General features: G+C 40.2%; 1 protein-coding gene and 1 long non-coding RNA gene across 7 annotated transcripts in view; one reads left to right on the forward strand and one right to left on the reverse strand.

The window, feature by feature from the left end:
* The window catches only part of LOC122560874 (uncharacterized), a 45980-nt gene extending 35619 nt beyond the window's left edge, over nucleotides 1-10361 (forward strand). For all 3 annotated transcript variants that reach the window (XR_015758326.1, XR_015758325.1, XR_015758327.1), the window contains 2 exons: nucleotides 5846-5896; nucleotides 8249-10361. This is a non-coding gene — a long non-coding RNA (uncharacterized LOC122560874). The remainder of the gene's footprint in view (nucleotides 1-5845; nucleotides 5897-8248) is intronic.
* LOC122560590 (histone-lysine N-methyltransferase NSD2) overlaps nucleotides 1-21734 on the reverse strand; it is a 151567-nt gene that overhangs the window by 9332 nt on the left and 120501 nt on the right. For all 4 annotated transcript variants that reach the window (XM_087990979.1, XM_043711508.2, XM_043711417.2 and 1 more), the window contains exons 17-22: nucleotides 19322-19434; nucleotides 15046-15315; nucleotides 11431-11547; nucleotides 7473-7614; nucleotides 6134-6240; nucleotides 4409-4610 (exon numbers count right to left, since the gene is read on the reverse strand). In XM_087990979.1, the coding sequence (XP_087847105.1) occupies nucleotides 4409-4610; nucleotides 6134-6240; nucleotides 7473-7614; nucleotides 11431-11547; nucleotides 15046-15315; nucleotides 19322-19434 (951 nt within the window). The remainder of the gene's footprint in view (nucleotides 1-4408; nucleotides 4611-6133; nucleotides 6241-7472; nucleotides 7615-11430; nucleotides 11548-15045; nucleotides 15316-19321; nucleotides 19435-21734) is intronic.

Below are 21734 nucleotides of genomic sequence, written 5' to 3' on the forward strand. Positions count from 1 at the left end.
TTTGCCAGCTCCCCCCAAGATTCCGTGCGATCTAACCTTCCAGAGCAGCCTACTATGGCAGCCTTATCAAGGCCTTACTGAAATCCATACAGACTACAACTACACATCGTGCCCACTTCATTAAAGAGCTCCTAACAAAATTTGTGAGGCATGATTTCCCACACACAAAGCCATGCAGTCCAAAGATGTGCAAGCTAGATGGATTGGCTGTGCGAATCAGACCTGTCTTTCCAAATGCATGTATATCTCTCAGAATCTTCTCAAGCAACTGATCTACTACAGATGTTAGGCTTACTAGTCTATAGTTTTTCTCTGCAGCCCTTCTTGAATAAGGGCATAATATTTGTTTCCCTCCAGTCTTCCAGGACCTCATCTTTTGCTAACGATGATGCAAAAGTATCAGCCAGGGCTCCCTCAATTTCTTCTCTTGCCTCTTGTGGTATACTTGGATATATCTGGTCAGGACCAGGAGATTAATCCACCTTCATACATGCTAAGACATCCAACACCTGCTCTACTGTGATTATGGATTGTCCCCAAGATATGACCACTAACTTCCCCAAGTCTTCATGTCTTTCTCCACAGTAAACACAGTGGACAAATGTTCATTGAGGACCAAGCCCAACTCCTGCCACTCCACACATACATGCCCATTTTGGTCCTTGAGGAGTTCTATTGTCTCTCTAGTTATTCTATTTTCTTTAATATACTTAAAGAATCTCGTTGGATTCACCCTAATATTCTCAGTCAAGACTAATCTTGTGCCTTCTTTTCACTCTCCTGATATCCTTCTTCAGTAAACTCCTGTTTACCCTATATACGTCCAGGCATTCCCTTGATCCGAGCTGCTGATACCTAAGCCATACCTCCCCCTCCTTTCTGGTTAAAGCCTCAATAAGAGTCTTTACATCTCTTTAGTCATCTATTCCTGTCAACCCTGCCTTTCAACCTCATAGGAATATATAGACCTTGAACTCTAGCAACCTCACTTTTAAAAGCCTCCCACTTGCTAGAAGTCCCTTTACCTGCAAATAAACCACTCTAATCAACCCCAGCAAACTCCTGTCTAATTCCATCAAAATCCGCCTTGCTCCAATTTACAATTTTAAACTGTGAACCAGTTTTGTCCCTCTCCATAACTATGCCTTGGATACGTATGGATGATCTTAGTGATTAAATAGTAGTTCAAAATCTGAAACATTCTGAGACCATATTTATGTTATTTAACCGCCCAAAACAAAGGGTACATTAACTAATGCACTAATGCATTAGATTGAGACACACCAACTTGAAGATGGAGAATTATTCAGTCTCATCCAAATTATTTTACATTCCATTTTTTATTATTGTTCCTGAATAAAAGAATCATCTGAAGGTGGCACAGTGGCTCAGAGGTTAGCACTGCTGCCTCACAGCTCCAGGGACCTGGGTTCGATTTCACCCTCGGGCAACTGTGTGGAGTTTGCACATTCTCGCTATGTCTACGTGGGTTTCTACCGGGTGCACCAGTTTCCACCCACAGTCCAAAGATGTGTAAGTTAGATGGATTGGCTGTGCTAAATTACCCAAAGTGTTTAGAGATGGTTAGGTTAGGTGCGTCATGCATGAGAATTGCAGGGTCACGGGGTGTGGTAGGGGGATGTGTAAGGGTGGGATGCTCTTCGGATGGTCAGTGTGGACTTGTTGTGCTGAATGACCTGTTTCCACACGGTATGGATTCTATTCTATGGATTCTTAGCACGTAAACATCTGTCTCCAGCCACCTATTTAAGAGCTCCATCTCATACATTCTACTCTCTACTTTCAAGCCAAGATCAACAGAGATTTTAATCTTCTGGTTTGCTATGTGAGAACATTTTTTCAATCATCTTTTTTAAGATACCGGTAACACTCCTATGACCTTATCTGAAATGCAACTGGATACAAGAATTTACTTTAATATTGTTAACTACTCTTAAGAAAGAAGGTGGGCGGCACGGTGGCTAGCACTGCTGCCTCACAGCGCCAGAGACCCGGGTTCAATTCCCACCTCAGGCGACTGACTGTGTGGAGTTTGCACATTCTCCCTGTGTCTGCGTGGGTTTCCTCCGGGTGCTCTGGTTTCCTCCCACAGTCCAAAGATGTGCAGGTTAGGTGAATTGGCCATGCTAAATTGCCCATAGTGTTAGATAAAAGGGGTAAATGTAGGGGAATGGGTGGGTTGTGCTTCGGCGGGTCGGTGTGGGTTTGTTGGGCCGAAGGGCCTGTTTCCACACTAAGTAATCTAATCTAATCTAAAGGCTTGAAATACCAACGGCCATTCAGCCCTATGTCCTTCTCTCATGAGCTTGAACTTCACCTTGTTGATCTTCTAACGATTTAAGCACTTGGTTTGTTAGGTAATCCCCTTTTGGGGTTGGGGATGTGGAGGGACAGAAGAATCGAACAGTGCTATCATCTTATAACCTTCAATCTACTTCAGATGTCCCACCTTTTAAATGATTGCTGTCAGGGGAGTACTTTATGCCCAGACACCATTCTGTGAGAAAAGCCTCCGAAACTCTAATTTTGAACTTGTGAACTATGCCCTTGATTTGGCTGCAGAAACAATTATTTTGAAATTGGCATATAGATTACATTTAGATTAGATTTAGATTACATTACAGTGTGGAAACAGGCCCTTCGGCCCAACAAGTCCACACCGACCCGCCGAAGCGAAACCCACCCATACCCCTACATTTACCCCTTACCTAACACTACGGGCAATTTAGCATGGCCAATTCACCTGACCCTGCACATATTTTTGAGAGTTTGTTAATACGTGGCTCCATATTCGACATTAACGGTCAGTGAAATGACTGGAATTGCCATCAATTCTAACTGAACAAATCAAAGCACTGGACGCTGTCATGTTCAACATGAATAGCAGTGGGTCAATTAAATGGCTGGAGGAAACAATCACCACACTCCATGTCAGCAGAGCTCAGCACAACAGCAAAAGTCTGAAAGTTTTCTAATCATGCTCAACCAGAAATGCTGAGTGGATGATACATCTTGGCTTCCCTGAGTCCATCACATATGCTAATCTTCAGCCAGTGTGATTCATTACATGCAATGTTAAAAATGATTGAGGATGCGAGAAATAGAAAAAGATTTATATTCCACCTTTGTTGTAATGTTGAAGACTTGTGTTCTTAAGGTATCGGTGCTTCTGTCCAAGCTAATCTGGTACTGCAGGCAAGGTGGGAATGAGAACCCGTGGTGTCAGGCAGCATTTGACCAAATAGGGCTTCATGGAGCTCTTGTAAGATGGAAGTCAATGAAACTGAGAAAAATGTTCCACTGGTTGGAGTACAAAGAAAGATAGCTGTCCTTGTTGGAGACCAATGATTGTAGTCCCAGGGCACTGCTGCACATATCCTCAGGAGTGTTCCAGCGTTAACTATCTACAGCTCTTTCATTCAATGATATTCCCTCCCTTATGAGGTTACATGTGGGATATAGTGTTCAGTCCTGTTCACATCTCCTCAAATAACAAAGCAGGCTGTGATCACGTGCAATAAGGAATGTGACACGTTGTAGAGGTGCCAGCCAATGATCATCTTCAACAAGAATCTAACTACCACCCCATGACAATCAATTACACGACAGTCACAGAATTCACCACAGTCAACAGCATGAGAACAGAAACTTAACTGGATAAGCCTGTTAAATACTGCCTCTCCAAGAGTAGGCCAGAGGCTGGATTTTCTGTAATAAGTGATTCCACTTCTGGTTTACCAACACCTGCTAACATATACAAAGCAGACATCAGGAGTGAGATGGAATACTTCCACCTGTCCTGCTAAATGGAGTGCCAACAACACTCAAGAAGCTCAACACCATTTATGACAAAGTCTGTCTGACCTGTGCCCCATGCTCATCTTAAACATTTACTTTCTCCACCACCATAGGTTTAGAGAATATTACCTTCAAAATGTGGTGTATCAATTTGCCAATGCACCTCCCACTCCTGAAATCTTGGTCACTTAACAGAATAATAGCAGCAGGTGCAGGCGAACACTACATCTGAGTAACATACCATTATGACTTGGAAATACACCTTCATTGTCGCTGGAACAAAATCCTGGAATTCCCTCCCTTGCAGTACTGTGGGTGCAGCTTTATGGGATGGACTATCGTAGATCAAGGCAGCAACTCACCACTACCTTCTGAAGAGCAATTAGGGGCAGACAATAAAAGCTCAAACAACGCCCACAATCTGTGAATGAATAAAGAAACTTGGATTCCTCACGTGAATTTTGTGAACTTACTGCTTCCTCGCTAAAAGCAAGAAATAAACTTATTTCAAATTAAACAATTTGCTCAGAAAGAAAACAGATTAGCACGAAGACCTGAAATAAATGAGATTCTCAAAAGTTTCAGTTACCAAATGGAGGTTTTGTAAGACTGAGGCAGGATAGGTGATATGACTTTGAACAAGTTTTTCTATCACAAAGCACAAGTTCTCCACCATCTCTGCACCGGAAGCACTCATCCTCATGCTCTTTCTTCCCATCACCCTTGGATTTACGTTTCCGTAGTTTCTTTCTCCCCCTTTTTCCTTTGTCATCGGAACCATTGGTTGCATTCTGTAAAATTAAAAATCATGAGATAAGATCTTGGGTCTTATTTTCTAAAAAAAAGGCATCAGTTTCTTAAAAGGCATACCAATCATCGCAGTTCTTATAATTGTTATTTCCAATAGTATTTGACCAAGTCATTTTCCTCCAATCGTTACATTGTAACAGTAGCACACCATTTAAAAAAAAATGACTTGTACATTCAGGACCGATGGCTCATGTTATTGCTCATTTTATTGGATTAAATGGACTATGTTCCTAAAAAAGGTTCTATAGTGGCAACTAAAAGTAGTCAAATATAATCTTCAAAAACTATGAATGAGGTACACTTAACATATAAGTAAACACAAAAGAGAAACATGTGCAGTTACTGATTGCAGCACAGAACTGGGCAGTTCTATGACCAAGATGAAGCAGCTACGAAAACACTTCCAAATAGGGGTAATGAATTTTTGCACAAAGTATTCCCAACTAAGGCCTTAAATATTACCTACTAATTGGAAGAAAGGAAAACTCATCACGTTCCATTATTTTAAGCTTCATTAATACAAACTGTCAGTCCAAGATGAAAAACCGTGCCCAGGCACACTAATCACATCATTATACCATGGTATTTCTATGGCTCGTACAGTATATTGTTGAAGGAAAGGATTCATTCAGAGTATTCCCAGTGTTCTTAAGTGCATTAAGGGAATATTTTGACTGAATATTTGGCACACTGAGAATATTGCATTAAAATGCTGAAATTGTAAAATGCTTGCAAAAAATAAACATCAAACTGTACCAAACTTTATGTTTAGCATCAGTATGTTAATGCAATAAGTTCTGAATCTTCAGTTGACATGCAATTGTTCATAGTAACCTTTCCATGACAATCCCTATTAACCCTAAAATAAACAGTACAACATAGGAAAAAGAAACTACCTTGCGATTGATGGATTGTTTGCACATTGTATGGCTGCATTTCTGCGCACGTGATATAGTTAAACAGGATTCAATCTGTTGAATATTAAATGTTGAAACTATGCATGTGTAAATGGCAATTTTATTACATCCGTACGCTATATTGAAGTTGAACTAAAAATTACCACTTGCTGCAATTTTGAAGTCCAACTAAAACACGAGAACATGATCAAATTCGATATGCGGATTAAAAACAGAGGCTAGTATTGTAATGAACCGACGTAAACAAATGAACCTGTTTTAGTACCAATATGGATACAGTTTTTCATGTTCCTGTACAGACTAATTTCTCTCTGCTGGAAGGAATGCATAGAAGCAGCAGCATGTGAAAGGTAAGGTAAATTTGTAATTTGGACAGCTAAGATTAAATATCTAGAAGTACTTTACAACCAATTAAGTGCACATAAAATGTAGTCTCTGTTTAAATATGGGGATATGTAGGAGCCAGGATAACATCACCAGGGCATTATAATTTTCTTGAACTCCCAAATCTTCAGCTTTGGAAGCAACACTTGGATAAATGACATTATATCACACAATTTATTCCTGGATGCTACAATTAATCATACCTTGGGTCTGACACCAAGAAATCCACTGCAATTCGGTGCTCCACATCTGCAGATGGTCTTCTCATTGCCAAGACAGTCAAGATTGTAATTGAAGGTCAGCTCAGTCCCTAACGTTAAAAAAGTCATTGCATTACACATATGTACCTGCCTTTTAAGGATTAGCAACATTATACCGCCAACAATACAAAATCATGTGAAGAGTTTTTCCCAAGGAAACTCTTAAAATATCACAGATAAAATCAAAGTACTGTGGATTTTGGAAATGTGGAATAAAAATGCCAAGTGCCAGAGAAACTTAGCAGGTCTGGCAGCATCTGTAGTGCGCAACATAATTAATGTTTCAAGTGGCATGACTTTGGAACATCGATGAAATAGTCACACTGGACTCAAAAGTGCATGGGATTGGAACTGGTTGGCAGACACAATACAAAGAGCAGATAAAAAAAAAAGTCATTTTTTGAGTGGCAGCCAGTGACTAACAGAGTGCTTGGACCTCTGCTATTCACAGTAGATATTAATGATTTAGATGAGGAAATGAAAAGGCTATATCTCCAAGTCTGCAGTACACAAAGCTGGGTGGGCTGCAAGAAGAATGCAGAGATGTTTCAGTGTGATTTGGACAAGTTGAGTGAATGGGCAAATTCATGGCAGACGAAATATATGTGGATAAACATTATTTACTTCAGTAACAAAAGCAGAAAGACAAATTTGCGGAATGTGAACAGTTTGGGGAAAGGGGGATGGGCAACAAGACCTTTGGTGTCCTCAAAGTCATTTAAAATAAGCATGCAGGCACAGGTGGTGGTGAAAATGGCAAATGGTATGTTGGCTTCCATAGTGACAGGATTCAAGTACTGGAGCAGGGATGTCTTGCTGCACTTGTACAGGGTCTTGGTGAGACCACACCAGAGGGGTTTTGGTCTATATCTTTGAGAGGGACATTCCAGCAACGGAAAGAGCACGTGAAGGTTTAACACTAATTCATTGGACAACAGGACTAACATATGAAATGGTGAGCTTGTGAAATTCTCTGCCACAGAAATCTGTTGAGACAAAACACTGAATCTTTTCAAGGAGGAGTAAGACATCATTCTTAGGGCTAAAGGGATCGTAAAAAAGAAGACAACAAGCTAATAAAGTTCACTAACAATTCAGGTGAAGCTACCTTGCAAGAGCGTGAAACTCACTAGAAAGGAAGCACATGTGGAACATGAACATTGAAATAGTCTAGTTTGGCCAAATGGCCTGTTTGCACTGTAGATACAATAAGATTGCACTTGTATGAGATTAAGGTTAAAGTGGTCAATGTTATTTTGAAAATTTCAGCACTTTTCCTTACCTGCTGGAATATCGCAAAGAGAAAACAACCCAACTCGAGTGTCTCCATTCACCGTCCATTTCTGTGTTTCACAATTGGGCTGACAACTGTGGTTCATAAATCGACAATAATTGCCTTTTGGTCCAGCATCAATTATTCTATCCTGAAAGAGATAACATTCAAACAAATAAATATCTGGCAGGATTTGAAAATACTGACAGATGTACTTGAAAGTCTGTTTGTTGACAGAGGGTTTGGCAACATGACAGGAAAAAAAGGACAGCGTTCAATCGTATGTTCTTACGAACATGAATTTAAGATTTGGGTCTAAAGAGACATTCAGTTGGATTAATAGGCTATACTCCAGCCTAACTTTAAATATTAGCATGGTACAAACATATACTGAAGTATTTTCAAAGGAATGCAATTAATCAGCCAAATAGTCATCTTACTAATCATGAAGGCGTCACATCATTTCACATTTTCAATCATGTTTAAATTGGATAGCAAGCTAAATAAAGTTATTTAAGGATTATGCATTGGCCTCAACTATGAACCAAACGAATGGCAGATTGGTATCTTAACTCCATTTACTAACCTTTGTCTCAGATCCCTGGACATCCTTCCCTAACAAAAATCTATTCTCAGTGCTGAACATTTTCAACTGACGCAGTGCTCCTAGCATTTTTGGGTTAAGACTTTGACATTCCCACTCGGCTGTGCGAGAAAGCGTGCTTCATGATTTCAGAGTGACTTGGCTCGACTTAGAACCCTGTAACCTTTTTCTGTCATCACAGGGTCTGCCATCCTGCTCATCACAGGAAACAGAATTTTGAAAACACTCTAATTGTATCAGAGGAAGAGTTCCACTTCAAGGCACTATTTTTCACATGAAATATGAAATCAAGACTCAATCAAGTGGATGGAAAAGATCCCATAACAAGTTTTTTTGGAGGGCAGGGGAGTTATTCACAGTATTTTGACGAGTAGTTCTCCCTGAACTAACAGTCCCCCAAAAAATGAACTGGCTATATTTCTTAGATTACAGCAGTGTCTACACTTCAAAACTGGTTCATTGGGTGTAAAGCACTTTGGGATGTCTTCAGGTCATGAAATGTGCCATATAAGCTCAAGTCCTTTCTAGACGTCAGTATAAGACACAGGCAAAATTTATACAACCTGCACACCTCAAACTCTAAACTGTACGTTAATCAAGGTCACAGCAGGATCAGCACTTTCATTTTATAATGTGAGGAGTTTCTGGCACATCAGTCTCATTTCTGATGGGACAACACCATTGGAGCAATGTTATTAAACAGGATAATCTGGTCGTGATCACTTCACTGTTTCTAAGATATTACTGTGTGCAAATTGGCCAGTCTACACCAAAGAAAGTGATTGTGACAACATTTGAAATACACTTCCAATTATCAAGCTTGGAATATGAAAGACATTATAGAGAAAGAAGGATTTTTGCATTTTTGTGTGATTTTTAAAAATTGACTTATGGGATATCGGCATCACCGGCTGGCTAGTATTATTGCTTGTCCCTAGCTGTCCTGAAAAAGGTGATAGTGAGCTGCTTTTTTGAACTGCTGCAGTCCCCATGCTTTGGGTCGACCTAAATCTGGTTGGGAGGAGGAGTTGGAATTCCAAGATGTTGACCCAGCCAGAGTGAAGGCATGGTGATATTTTTCAGGTCAGGACAGTGAATAGCTTGGAAGAGAACTTGCAGGTAGTGGTGCTTCCATGGATCTGCTGCTTTTGTCCTTCTGTATGGAAAGTGCTGTCTCGGGTTCTTCAGTGAATTTCTACAATGCATCTTGTAGATAGTACACACTGCTGCAACAAAGCGTCGGTAGTGGTTGCTTGTGGACTTGGCGCCAATCAAGCAGACTTTGTTCCGTATGGTGTCAAGCTTCTTGAGTGTTGTTGGAGCTGCATCCATACAGGTATGTGGGAGTATTCCATTACACTCCTGACTTGTGCATTGTTGATAGTGAACAGGTTTTATGGAGTCAGTAGGTGAGTTACTCCCCACAGAATTCCTAGCCTCTGACCTGCTCTTGTATAACTCGTCCAGTTGAGTTCCTGGTCAATAGCAACTCCCAGGATGTTGACAGTGGAGATTCAGTGATGGCATCTGAAGAAGCCACGTAATGATTTCAGTAATAGCTGTGAGCTACGATAATGTATTTAACTCCAAGTGTCACATTTGCATCAATGTGCTTCCGTGGTTTGGGAAACTATAGGTTACCCTGATTTTACTGTGTTTTTGGATTTTCTAAGCTGGGTTTTTCTTGTTCAAATTTCTTTAAATTACTATTTGAAAAATATCTTCCAGTTTTTCTCCAACTCTCACTTGCCCCAAAGTTAATTTAATTTTGTTTTAAAGACCAACAATGTTTTGAGCTTGTGTACTAGATATTTAAGCATTGTGCCCATGTATGTCTGTTGGAGAATTCATTTGTGTGGCATTTTCTAAGCTGTTCTTTGAGCTACAGTACATATAATTTTAGTGGTAATAGCCTAAACTGTTGTGTTCAAAGAAAGCATTTAGCAATGATGGCTTAAATTAGGGATTAGGTAGAATAAACAATATCCTGTGCATGAGATCAGAAGTCACACAACACCAGGTTATAGTCCAACAGATTTATTTGAAATCGCAAGCTTTCGGAGTCTGACAAAGCAACAGCTCTTTGAAAGCTTGTGATTTCAAATAAACCTGCTGGACTACAACCTGGATGATGTGACTTCTGACCTTGTCCACCCCAGGACAACATAAGCACCTCCACAACTTAGAAGGCAGATTGCAAGTAACAAATGAAAAAAATAATTCATGCTTTTAATTCTTGTTCAGTTTTCCGGTTCCCTCTTTCACCATCTGAAATAAAAACGCCTGTCACCAGATGTACTAGTGGCGTAATTTTTCTTGCATTGGCATTTCTGAGCTGTTGGATATACTTGCAGCAAAAATATGAACCTGCAAACAGATTTCAGCTGCTATCTCTTGTTCGACTATTTATTGATCTTTTAGCTCTTCTGCATAGCTAATTCTTGAACTATGGTTGTGACTTGTTGTATTGTCTTTTCTGTGTGTTTATTTGGCGGTGTATAAAAATAAATTTGCGATATATTTCAACGAACTATCACTCTTAGATTGAGTCACAGACTACACATCAGAAGTTGTTTGCTGTGTGGAGAATTGAAGCACATTTTATAGCACTGGAGCCAATGTGGTCTGCACACTACCAACTTTAATATTAATCCTTAATGTGGCAAGAGAAGTTTTCAATACTAAAGAAAGTCTTAAATACACTAAGTCCTTGTCTTAAGTTGTCACACTTCAAGTTACCCGGCTTCAGAGTTGTGCATTAAATGGGACCTGGACATGCACTTCTGGTGAAGTATGCAGTTCCATTTTAAAGTTCTGTGTGCCAGGTCTATCATGGGGGTCATATGATTCAATTTCAGAGCAGACCTTCCCACTCCCACTTTACCATCAGGACCCTGCAACTTAAAGTTGCTTTAACTTTGAACCAGGTCTTGGTGCACATCTCCTGATGTTCAGGAGGGGTCAGCAGCAAGCCAAGAATTAAGTACAGAGAATCAACAGTTGAAGATTTTATTTTGTGCTAAAACAGATACTCACAAATATAACATTGCTAAATTGCTAAGTGATTGAACTTAGAGCGTGTTTGAATACTTTTCCCCCGATGGGAAAGATCCCAGAGAACCCAACGACAGCTTTGATATTAGCTATATAGGGAAAATTAAATGAATTTAAACATTTAATTTGAAGTTGCACTTTTCAGAAACACAGCTACACGATGAGGTGGACTTAGTGAATAGCAAATAAAAGAGGAGTTTTAAATAATGACGGCATTTAAATGAATAACACCCAAATTTTTCTTTCTGCTCCCCTTCAAAATGGGAATAAAAGATGTAATGAGTTAAACAGTGCAAGTTTTAATTTTACCTTATCAATCGTTAACATGTAGAAGTTGGCAATGTTGTGTTCCTGGGCAAACCGGATTCTTGCTCGACACTCATCTTCATCAATGACCTCTCCCACATACTCATTAACAAATGTTCCCTGAATCAGACAAAACATACAAATTAGAACATGGAAATGCCTGCACCACAAGGTTTGACAGGTTTCTTTTTATTCTATTTCTGCTCTCTTCCTATTGCGATGGTTTGGAATCTCAACACAGAAGTTAATCTGATGTTTTACTGCTGCCTGGCACAGCAGTTTGTCAGTACCAAAGTTCTTGACAATTGCATTGTTTTGGTTTCATTCTATTTATTCCAACTATCAATTATGAATGTCTAAAATTTTATACAAATAACTTAATTTTAAATGCACTATAAAGACCTGCTGGACAGTTAAATAGCAAAGTGATTATCGTTCAGGTGCATAAAGTTTAGGTGCCATGAAAAAAGGAAAACAACACAGGGAGGCAGTGATGCAATAGTCTTGCCAAAGTTCCCATTAATTCAATTTCATTGGCATGCTGATTGGAATGTGAGAAACCTCTGAACAGCTGTGCAGCAATATATCTTAGAGGGAACGTTTCTAGCTATCTAGAGACCCAAGCCTAATGCTCTGGGAACATGTGACTGAATCCCACTATGTTAGACATGAATCAATGAAAATCTGGCATTAAAATTTAGTCTAATGGCAAATATTGCAGTAAAAAAACTTTTTGGTTCACAAATGCCCTTTCGGGAAGGAAATTAGTCATCCTTATCTGGTTTGGTCCAGGTGACTCCAGATCCACAGCAAGGTGGTTCATTCTTAAATGCCCTCTGAAATGGCCCTAGTAATTTAGACAATTCAAGCAGGCATCAGCAATAATGTTAGCCCAGCCAGCGATGCCATGAACTAATTTTTAAAAAATGGGAAGTCAATAAATTGATGTCATTAAATAATACTTGGGAAATTTAATCTGATCCTGACAGTTCCAATGCTTCTTACTAATTGTACTATTAAGAGAAAACACTTACTATAGTTAAAGCTTTCAAATTTGTTGGTTTTTAGTATTGGTACTTCCAAATTAGACCATTAATGTGAAAATTAATAAAAGCACAAAGTGCCATGAGGGGACTGCTTGAAATGGATATCACAGGTGAATGTGTTGATATATTCTCATATAGTTGAGAAATGCAATTTTATGATCTATTTGAATAACATAAGGCTTCAAAGTAGACAATTAAACATTCACACTCCACCTGTTCTACTTTGTACTAGCCCTCTTCAGAAGTAGGGATAAATTACTCCAAGTTGGTTTTAATTCTATACTTTAATCAATGACAGGTTTTGTGAAAGTTATCAAGTCTTGTAAATCTGAATGAACAAAGCTTTCTGTATATTAATTTCAAGTTGATTTGTTCAACCAGAGAGAGAATAGTGCCCTTCCAAGACCAACAAGGCAACCTATGTGTGGAGACGCAGGAGATGGGGGTGATGCTATATGTGTATTTTGCATCAGTGTTTACTGTGGAGAAGAAAATGGAAGATATAGAATGTGGGGGAACAGATAGTGACATCTTGAAATATGCCCCTATTACAGAGGTGGTGGTGCTGGATGTCTTGAAATGCAAAAAAGTGGATAAATCCCCAGGACATAATCAGGTGTACCCTAGAGCTCTATGGGAAGCGAGCAAAGTGATTGCTGGGCCCCTTGCTGAGATATTTGTACCATCGATAGTCACAGGTGAGGTGCCAGAAGACTGGAGGTTGACTAATGTGGTACCACTATTTCAGAAAGGTGGTAAGGAAAAGCCAGGGAACTATAGACAGGTGAGCCTGACATCGGTGGTGGGCAAGTTGTTGGAGGGAATCCAGAGGGCAGGATTTACATGCATTTGGAAAGGCAAGGACTGATTAGGGATAATCACAACATGCTTTGTGCATGGGAAATCATGTCTCACAAACTTGATTTGAGTTTTTTGAAATAGTACCAAAAGAGGATTGATGAGGGCAGAGTGGTAGACGCGATCTATATGGACTTCAGTCAGGTGATTGACAAGGTTCCTCATTTGGATACAGAACTGGCTCAAAGATAGAAGACAGAGGGTGGTGGTGGAGGGTTGTTTCTCAGAATGGAGGCATGTGACCAGTGAAATACTTTGGATGTGAACACAGGAGCAATAGCTATTAAGTTTGTAGATGACACCAACATTGGAAGCTTAGTGAACAGTGAAGAAGGTTACCTCAGAGTACAATGGGATCTTGAGCAGATGGGCTAAGGAGTGACAGATTGTATTTAATTTGGACAAATAAGAGGTGCTGCATTTTGGAAAAGCAAATCAGGGCAGGACTTATACGCTTAATAGTAAGGTCCGAGGGAGTGTTGCTGAAGAAAGAGACCTTGGAATGCAGGTTCATAGTTCCTTGAGTGTAGAGTTGCATGTAGATAGCATAGTGAAGGCAGCATTTGCTATGCTGTTCTTTTTAGTCAGAGCATTGAGGATAGGAGTTGGGATATCATGTTGGGGCTGTACAGGACTTTGGTTCGGCCACTTTTGGAATATTGCATGCCATCCTGGTCTCCTTCCTATCAGAAGGATGTTGTGAGACTTGAAAAGGTTCAGGAAAGATTTACAAGGATGTTCCAGGGTAGGAGGATTTGAGCTGTAGAGAGAGGCTGAATAGGCTGGGGTTCATTTCCCTGGAGCGTTGATGGCTGAGGGGTGACCTTTTCGAGGTTTATAAAATCATATGGGGCATGAATAGGATGAAGAACATCTTTTCCCTGGGATCGGGTAGTCCAGACCAAAAGGGCAAAGGTTTAGGGTGAGGGGAAAGATAGAAAAGGGACCTAAGGGGAAACTTTTTCACGCATGTTCGTGCGTGTATGGAATAACCTGTCAGAGGAAGTGGAGGAGGCTGGTACCATTACACCATTTCAAAGGCATCTGGACAGATATATAAATAGAAGGGTTCAGAGGGATACGGGCGAAAATGCTGACAAATGTGATTAGATTAGGTTGGGATGTCTGGTCGGCATGGACGAGTTGGACCGAAGGGACTGTTTCTGTGCTGTACATCTCCATGACTCTAATTGACTTTTCAATTTCTTACTGCTCATCATATCTTTCTCTTGGACCATCCATGCATTTCTGTATACCTACTGGAAACATTTCCACATCTGTTACAGGACAAATCTTTGTTTTTAAAAATGGATCTTTTGTTCAGTGAGAAGGAGCTATTCTTGTCCAAGTATATTCTATCTTTGGCAGCATCGATGCAGAGAAAGAGCTAATGTTTCAGGTCCTTTTCCTAGCTACCGTCAGTTCTGGAGAAGGATCATAGAATACAAAACGTTAACCCTAATTTTTCTCCAGATACTGCCAGACCAGCTGAGCCTGTCCAGGAATTTCTGTTTCTGATTTTCAGTATCCGCAGCTCTTTGGGTATTTTGTTTTATATTCTTTGACGTTGTACAATGACACTATCTGCAAACTAATGGATGCTTAGACTTGATTTGTCCAATACATATACAATCGAACCAGATATTGAGTTGCCTTCAGTTAAATACTTCTAAGGTATGAAAAAAATGGGTAAAAACACAACACTGTAACTTACTTTTTTAATGTCAGTCTTTGAAATTAGGCCCCAGCCCTTTCCGGCAGTCTTGACTACCTGTGATTCAGGATACTGACGTTTGGTAAAACATTGGTTTTGGCATCGCACACCAGCAGGACACACAGCTGGATGACATTCATACATTAACATTCTGTTAAGGCACTCCGAATCCAAGCCACAAGGATGATCATCTGTCGGCTTACAGTTGCACCTCGAGATTTCTGAAATATCAGCTGTATAAATCTGTGCTTTTCCATAAGGTTTATTGACCTTTTCAAAAAACATAGAAATTGCTTAAAAACTCCAAATCTAAACAAAATCGGGCAATTAATATGCTAAAATTTATACTTTATTCCTGAGGGTTTTATATAGTTTGAAAATTAACAAAAATCATTTCTGTAAGTTATGAAGGCACTTTGGTCTGTGTACCTGGCAAAAGGTTTGATTTAAATTTTTTGGAGGCCACAGGATGAAGAAAGCTTTTTTGTATAAGCATGGTCATTGAAAATGGCAGAATAAGCTAAATGATAGATCACCATGTCCACTTTGGTTTTATATACAGTAACTAGCTTGAAAAGCTGCAATGCTTCACGAATGAGTAATAGTTGGACATAGAATTAATAAAAATTAAATTTAAATGCATTTCATATTATAGGTTGAACAGAGTTAGAAATGGAACATTGCAAGTTGTATCAATATTAAAATGTCACAAATTGAACTGCTTCCTATTCAACATTTCCTGATGACTTGACAGAACATACAGGCAGTCCCTGGCTTGCGAACAAATGTTGTTCTTGAGTTCGTTCGCAAGTCAATCTGTACACAAGTTGCAACGTAATGCAGGATAATATAAAGTAGCCATTCATAAGTACAGGAAATGATTGTAGATTGGATCTTTTAAATTACACCCCAAATGGGTGTGTATTGTTAAAAACAAGCATTTGAAGGTTCAACAATTGTAAATTAGGGGGTATCCCTGTGTATATAGAGATTAGCAGCAAATTAGGAGGGCATAATATAACAGAGAAATATACAAAATCGGAAAAGGAGTAGGCCATTCAATGTCATCATTGCTGATCATCCAACTCAGTACTCTTTTTAGTTTCTCTCTCTGATCCTGTTAGCCCAGAGAACTAGATCTGAAATAGGCACAGAGCACGAAAACAGACCCTTTGGTACAACTAGTCCACGCCGACCACGTTCCCAAATGAAACTAGTCCCACCTGCTTGTGCATGGCCCATATCCTTCCAAACCTTTCCTAATAATGAACTTTTGTCTTTTAAGTGTTGTAACTGTACTTGCATCCATTACTTTCTCTGGCAGCTCTGACACATAAACCACCATCTGTGTAAAAACATTGCCCCTTATGTCCTTTTACAGGAGACCCTCGATTATCCGGTTAATCGATTAAATGCTTGTCCTCTGGGGCTCGGAGTTTTTAAAGTCTGCTCCCCATTCAGGAGACTGCAGCAGCACACTGGATGAGACACCGCTCTCCCCCATCCCTCACCCCTCAAACACCGTCCCCATCACCTCCCCCCGCTCCCCAACCCCATCCAACACTGCCCCATCACCTCCCCCCAAACCCGTACACACCTGCCCCCTCTCCGGGGCAGCCGGACTGCTGCTGCCGCCTTTGTGGGGTAAGTCTCCAAATAACGCGCGCACAGCCACAGACAATCTTTTTACTGCAACGTTTTCACAGTTTCCACCTTTGCCCTGTACAGGACAATGTTGGGGAGATTATGTGGGGGGGTTTAGGGTACACCCGTGTAGAATTCCAGGGAAAGTGTGGGGAGAGAGAGGGGGCAGGCAGTGAGTCATTTGGAGACGGTGCCTGTTTAGTCACTGTAAACAAAAGATGCGATCACTATTGGAAACACGTCTTTGATGTAATGTTTCTATCGGGACCTCGAGATCTCCTTCAGATAATCTGATTTTCGGATAATTAGTATTCGGGTAATTGAGGTTCCTTTGTAAATATTTCTTTTAAACCTTTTTGAGTGAAGAAAACTTTCCTCATTTCAGTTCCATGTGACTCTCTGAAACTACAACAATTCTTCTACTTTCCAGCTATGGAGACATAAGCCCTCAGCATCTACTAGTGTTCTACTCTGAGAATCCCTGTGCTTGTTGACAAAAACCTCTGCCAGGTAAACTGTATGCATCACCTTTGTGAATCTTTTTATGACAATAAAGCCTACAATACTGTGTGAAATTCATAAAATATAGTCTTCCCACGATTCAGTACTGGTTTAACTTAACTTAGCTGCCTGTTCAGGAAACCCAAGAGAAGCTTGACAGTGTGGAAGGAGGCCATTCAGCCAACTGAGTCCATACCGACTCTTTTGACGTTAAAGTGAAAATAAAGTTTGTCCAATCTCTCCTCGCAGCTGATATCCTCCAAACCAGCAATGTCCTGATAAATAGTTTCTGCACCCTCTCCAATGCCTCCACATCCTTCTGATAGTATGGCAACCAGAACTGTACACAATATTCTAAACGTGGCCTAATTAAAGTTCAAAACAGTTGTAACATGACTTGACAATTTTCGTACGCTATGCTCTGACTCAAGATAAACATGCTGAATGCATTCTTGACAATCTTCCCACATCTTTACAACTTTCAGGAACAGTGTGCCTAGATGCCTCTGTATGTTGATGCTACCAAAGATACTGTTATGTACTGTACAGTTTCCAAAAGGCATCTTTTGCATTTCTCCCAATTCAACTTCATCTGCCATTCTCTGCGCAAGTCTCCAGCCTATCGATACCCTGCTGTACCCTCTGGCAATCCTCCTCACTATCCACAGCTCCCCCAATCTATGTGTTGTTTGCAAACTATGAATCAGGCCCATTACATTCTCCTCCAAATTATTTTTATATATGTTACAAACAACAGCACTGGATCCCTTGGAACACCACTGGTCACAGAACTCCAGTCAGAAAATACTCTTCCAAATGCTACTCTGTCTTCTAGGACTAAGCCAGTTCTGTACCCATCATAGTGCTCATCATGTGACTTTTACCTTCTGCATCTGCCTGCCATGTGAGACCTTGCCAATGACCACACTAATATTGATGAAGACAACAGCCATTACCCTGCTGTCAATCATCTTTGTCACTTCTTCAAAAAAAAACTCCATCAGGTTTGTAAGATATGACCTTCCTCACACAATACCATACTGCCTATTACCAATACGTCCATACTTTGACAAATGCGAGGAAATTATATCCCTAAGAATCTTCTCCAGTAATTTGCCTACCGCTTACATAAGAATCACAGGTCTGTAATTTCCTGGATTATTTCTGTTGCACTTCTTAAAGAAACAATGTTGGTTATTCTTCAGTCCTCTGGGACCTCGCCTGTGACTAAAGAGAATAAACAGATTTCATACAAGGCCCCAGGAATTTCCTCACCTGCCTCCCTCAGCATTCTGGGATAGATCCAATCAGGTTGTGGAGCCTTGACTACTTTAATCCTGTTTAAAACCACTAATACCATCTCCTTTTCTATATATCCATGTACTTTAAAGTATCAAAGACTCCTCCATAGACTCCTGAGTATGCACAGATGGGTTCCTGATTTAGAATACGACCCAAGAACCACATGAATGAATATTCTCGATTTCGCTGTTTCCTCTGACTTCAAAAGAAATTTCTAGATCTCTTTCAATGCTTAAACTATTGAATGATTCTCTGTATCACTAACAAATCCTGGCCCTATGACCATCAACTTCTCTTTAGCTCTACAGTTCAAAACTGGCCAATACTTGTAAAATTGCAGCCATATCTGAAGAAGCATTTTCAGCACTTCTAGTGCAATCTTGGGAAGATAACGCTGATCAGAAAGAAGGTGCCCATTGCCTCCTTGGTGCCTAAAACCTCCAACAAGTGTCCAAGTTTCAAATTTAAGTCTTGTTAAAATTACTACTACTTATTAAACTTTCCTCTCTCACTTTTTCCAAATCTCCACAATTAGTCCATATATCTCCCATGTTGCTGACTACCAAAACTATGTAGACTCACAAAGATCTTAAAACTTTGGACTTCTGCTTCCTGAGACTTTCCTTCTCTTTACAATTCTCTAACACTTTCTGATTTATGTCTTCTCATTTTCCCAAACAATGGAGTGTTTGGCATTATTGCTTTCCCTTTAAATGACTGAAATATGTTTGTGTTGATAAACTCATTATGTGGAATTATACCAGAATACAAACATTCTAGAAGAAGGCAGAGACCGAAAATACTGAAACAGGTTCTTGCTCACACCTACCTTTATGTGTTTATATGGCGGAGGCTTTCTCCCATTACGCTCATTTTCCTGAGCTTCTCTAGTCTCCCGCTGAGCCTTAAGATCCTGAAAGCGTTCTGCTGCCTCATCTAAAGCTGAAATGATAACCATAAACAGAGAAGAATTTTTTTAATGCTGTTGAATTCTCAGAAGATGCAATTGGAAAATGAAAATCTGCATTGGACAAATAATAGATTTATATTAAAATTGCAAACGGACAATTGTTAGATTAGGTGCCCCTTTTCATTTGCAACCCTGGATTGTGAAAAATCGCATTACTCTTTCAAACTGATTCGAATCACTGGGTGATTTAACTTTAAATAAGCAGCATATAAAGTCTTTTTCACTGCTGCTCGTAAACTAAGCTGTTGTGAAAACTGCTTGGTAGTATTGCACTGGTTTTTAGAACCCAGAATATTTCTACTCATCGATATACAGAGCTTTTGCCTATCTTTTGATGATAGATTTTAGTCAAGACAAATATATTAGTGCTGGTGGTCAAACAATCCCATGGTGAATTAACATGAAAAATTGGTCCACTGACACATGATGTAAAGATTATGAAAGAAGTCAGAGTTTCTTCGAAGCAAGACGTTTCAGCATCCCACCCTTTACATTAACCCTAGAATGACTATTGATGGTATCTAACCAGACTACTTTTAGCATCTTCTATTTTTAATCCAGTCTCGACTGTGTCAGTTTCTATATTTCACAAAAAAACCCTCTGACAAATGCTCGAACAACATGCAGATATTTCAATCATCAAAGATATTTGTTTGGATGATCACAGCAATAATCCAGACCCAGTAAGAAAAAGCACAACTGAGCAAATTCTCAAGAGTAAGATTTCCCAACTTAAATCACCATAGTTAGTTGTGTAATGAGAGGAACCCTGCTTTAATGCAGTATTAATCAAGCTTTTTCAATAAAGTTTAATATCTTTTGTTTGAAGGGACCTTGTGACATCTCAATGGGCTGACACACTGGAAATTAATCCCAGCAATTCCTGGAATCGTCTCGCAAGTTGAAGACTTTATCGGAGTAGCCAAAAGTTGCCCAATTTAATTGTTTAGGCCCAGATGAACAGAAAGCATGGACCAGGTTGGAAATGCACTGGAATTAATTCATAGTCATAGAGATGTACAGCATGGAAACAGACCCTTCGGTCCAATCCGTCCATGCCAACCAGATATCCCAACCCAATCTAGTCCCACCAGCCAGCACCCGGCCAATATCCCTCCAAACCCTTCCTATTCATATACCCATCCAAATGCCTCTTAAATGTTGCAATTGTACCAGCCTCCACCACATCCTCTGGCAGCTCATTCGATACATGTACCACCCTCTGCGTGAAAAACTTGCCCTTAGGTCTCTTTTATATCTTTCCCCTTCACCCTAAACCTATGCCCTCCAGTTCTGGATTCCCTGACCCCAGGGAAAAGACTTTGTCTATTTATCCTATCCATGTCCCTCATAATTTTGTAAACCTCTATAAGGTCACCCCTCAGCCTCCAACCCTCCAGGAAAACAGCCCCAGCCTGTTCAGCCTCTCCCTGTAGTTCAGATCCTCCAACCCTGGCAACATTCCTTGTACATCTTTTCTGAACCCTTTCAAGTTTCACAACATCTTTCCGAAAGGAAGGAGACCAGAATTGCACACAATATTCCAACAGTGCCCTAACCAATGTCCTGTACAGCCGCAACATGACCTCCCAACTCCTGTACTCAATACTCTGACCAATAAAGGAAAGCATACCAAACGCCTTCTTCACTAACCACTCCACTTGCAAGGAGCTATGAACCTGCACTCCAAAGTCACTTTGTTCATCAACACTCCCTAGGGCATTACCATGAAGTGTATAAGTCCTGCTCAGATTTGCTTTCCCAAAATGCAGCACCTCGCATTTATCTGAATTAAACTCCAGCTGCCCACAGCACATTGGCCCATCTGGTCCAGATCCTGTTGTAATCTGAGGTAACCCTCTTAGCTGTCCACTGCACCTCCAATTTTGGTGTCATCTGCAAACTTACTAATTGTACCTCTTATGCTCGCATCCAAATCATTTATGTAAATGACAAAAAGTAGAGGGCCCAGCATTCATCCTTGTGGCACTCCACTGGTCATAGGCCTCCAGTCTGAAAAACAACCCTCCACCACCACCCTCTGTCTTCTATCTTTGAGCCAGTTCTGTATCCAAATGGCTAGTTCTCCCTGTATTCCATGAGATCTTACCTTGCTAATCAGTCTCCCATGGGGAACCTTGTCGAATGCCTTCCTGAAGTCCATACAGATCACATCTACTGCTCTGCGCTCATCAATCTTCTTTGAAAAACTAAACCAAGTTTGTGAGACACGATTTCCTACGCACAAAACCATGTTGACTATCCCTAATCA

Source organism: Chiloscyllium plagiosum, unplaced genomic scaffold (assembly GCF_037043375.1).
Source record: "Chiloscyllium plagiosum isolate Xiang-an unplaced genomic scaffold, Cpla_swu_hap1 HiC_scaffold_1, whole genome shotgun sequence".
NCBI classification, from domain to species: Eukaryota; Metazoa; Chordata; class Chondrichthyes; order Orectolobiformes; family Hemiscylliidae; genus Chiloscyllium; species Chiloscyllium plagiosum.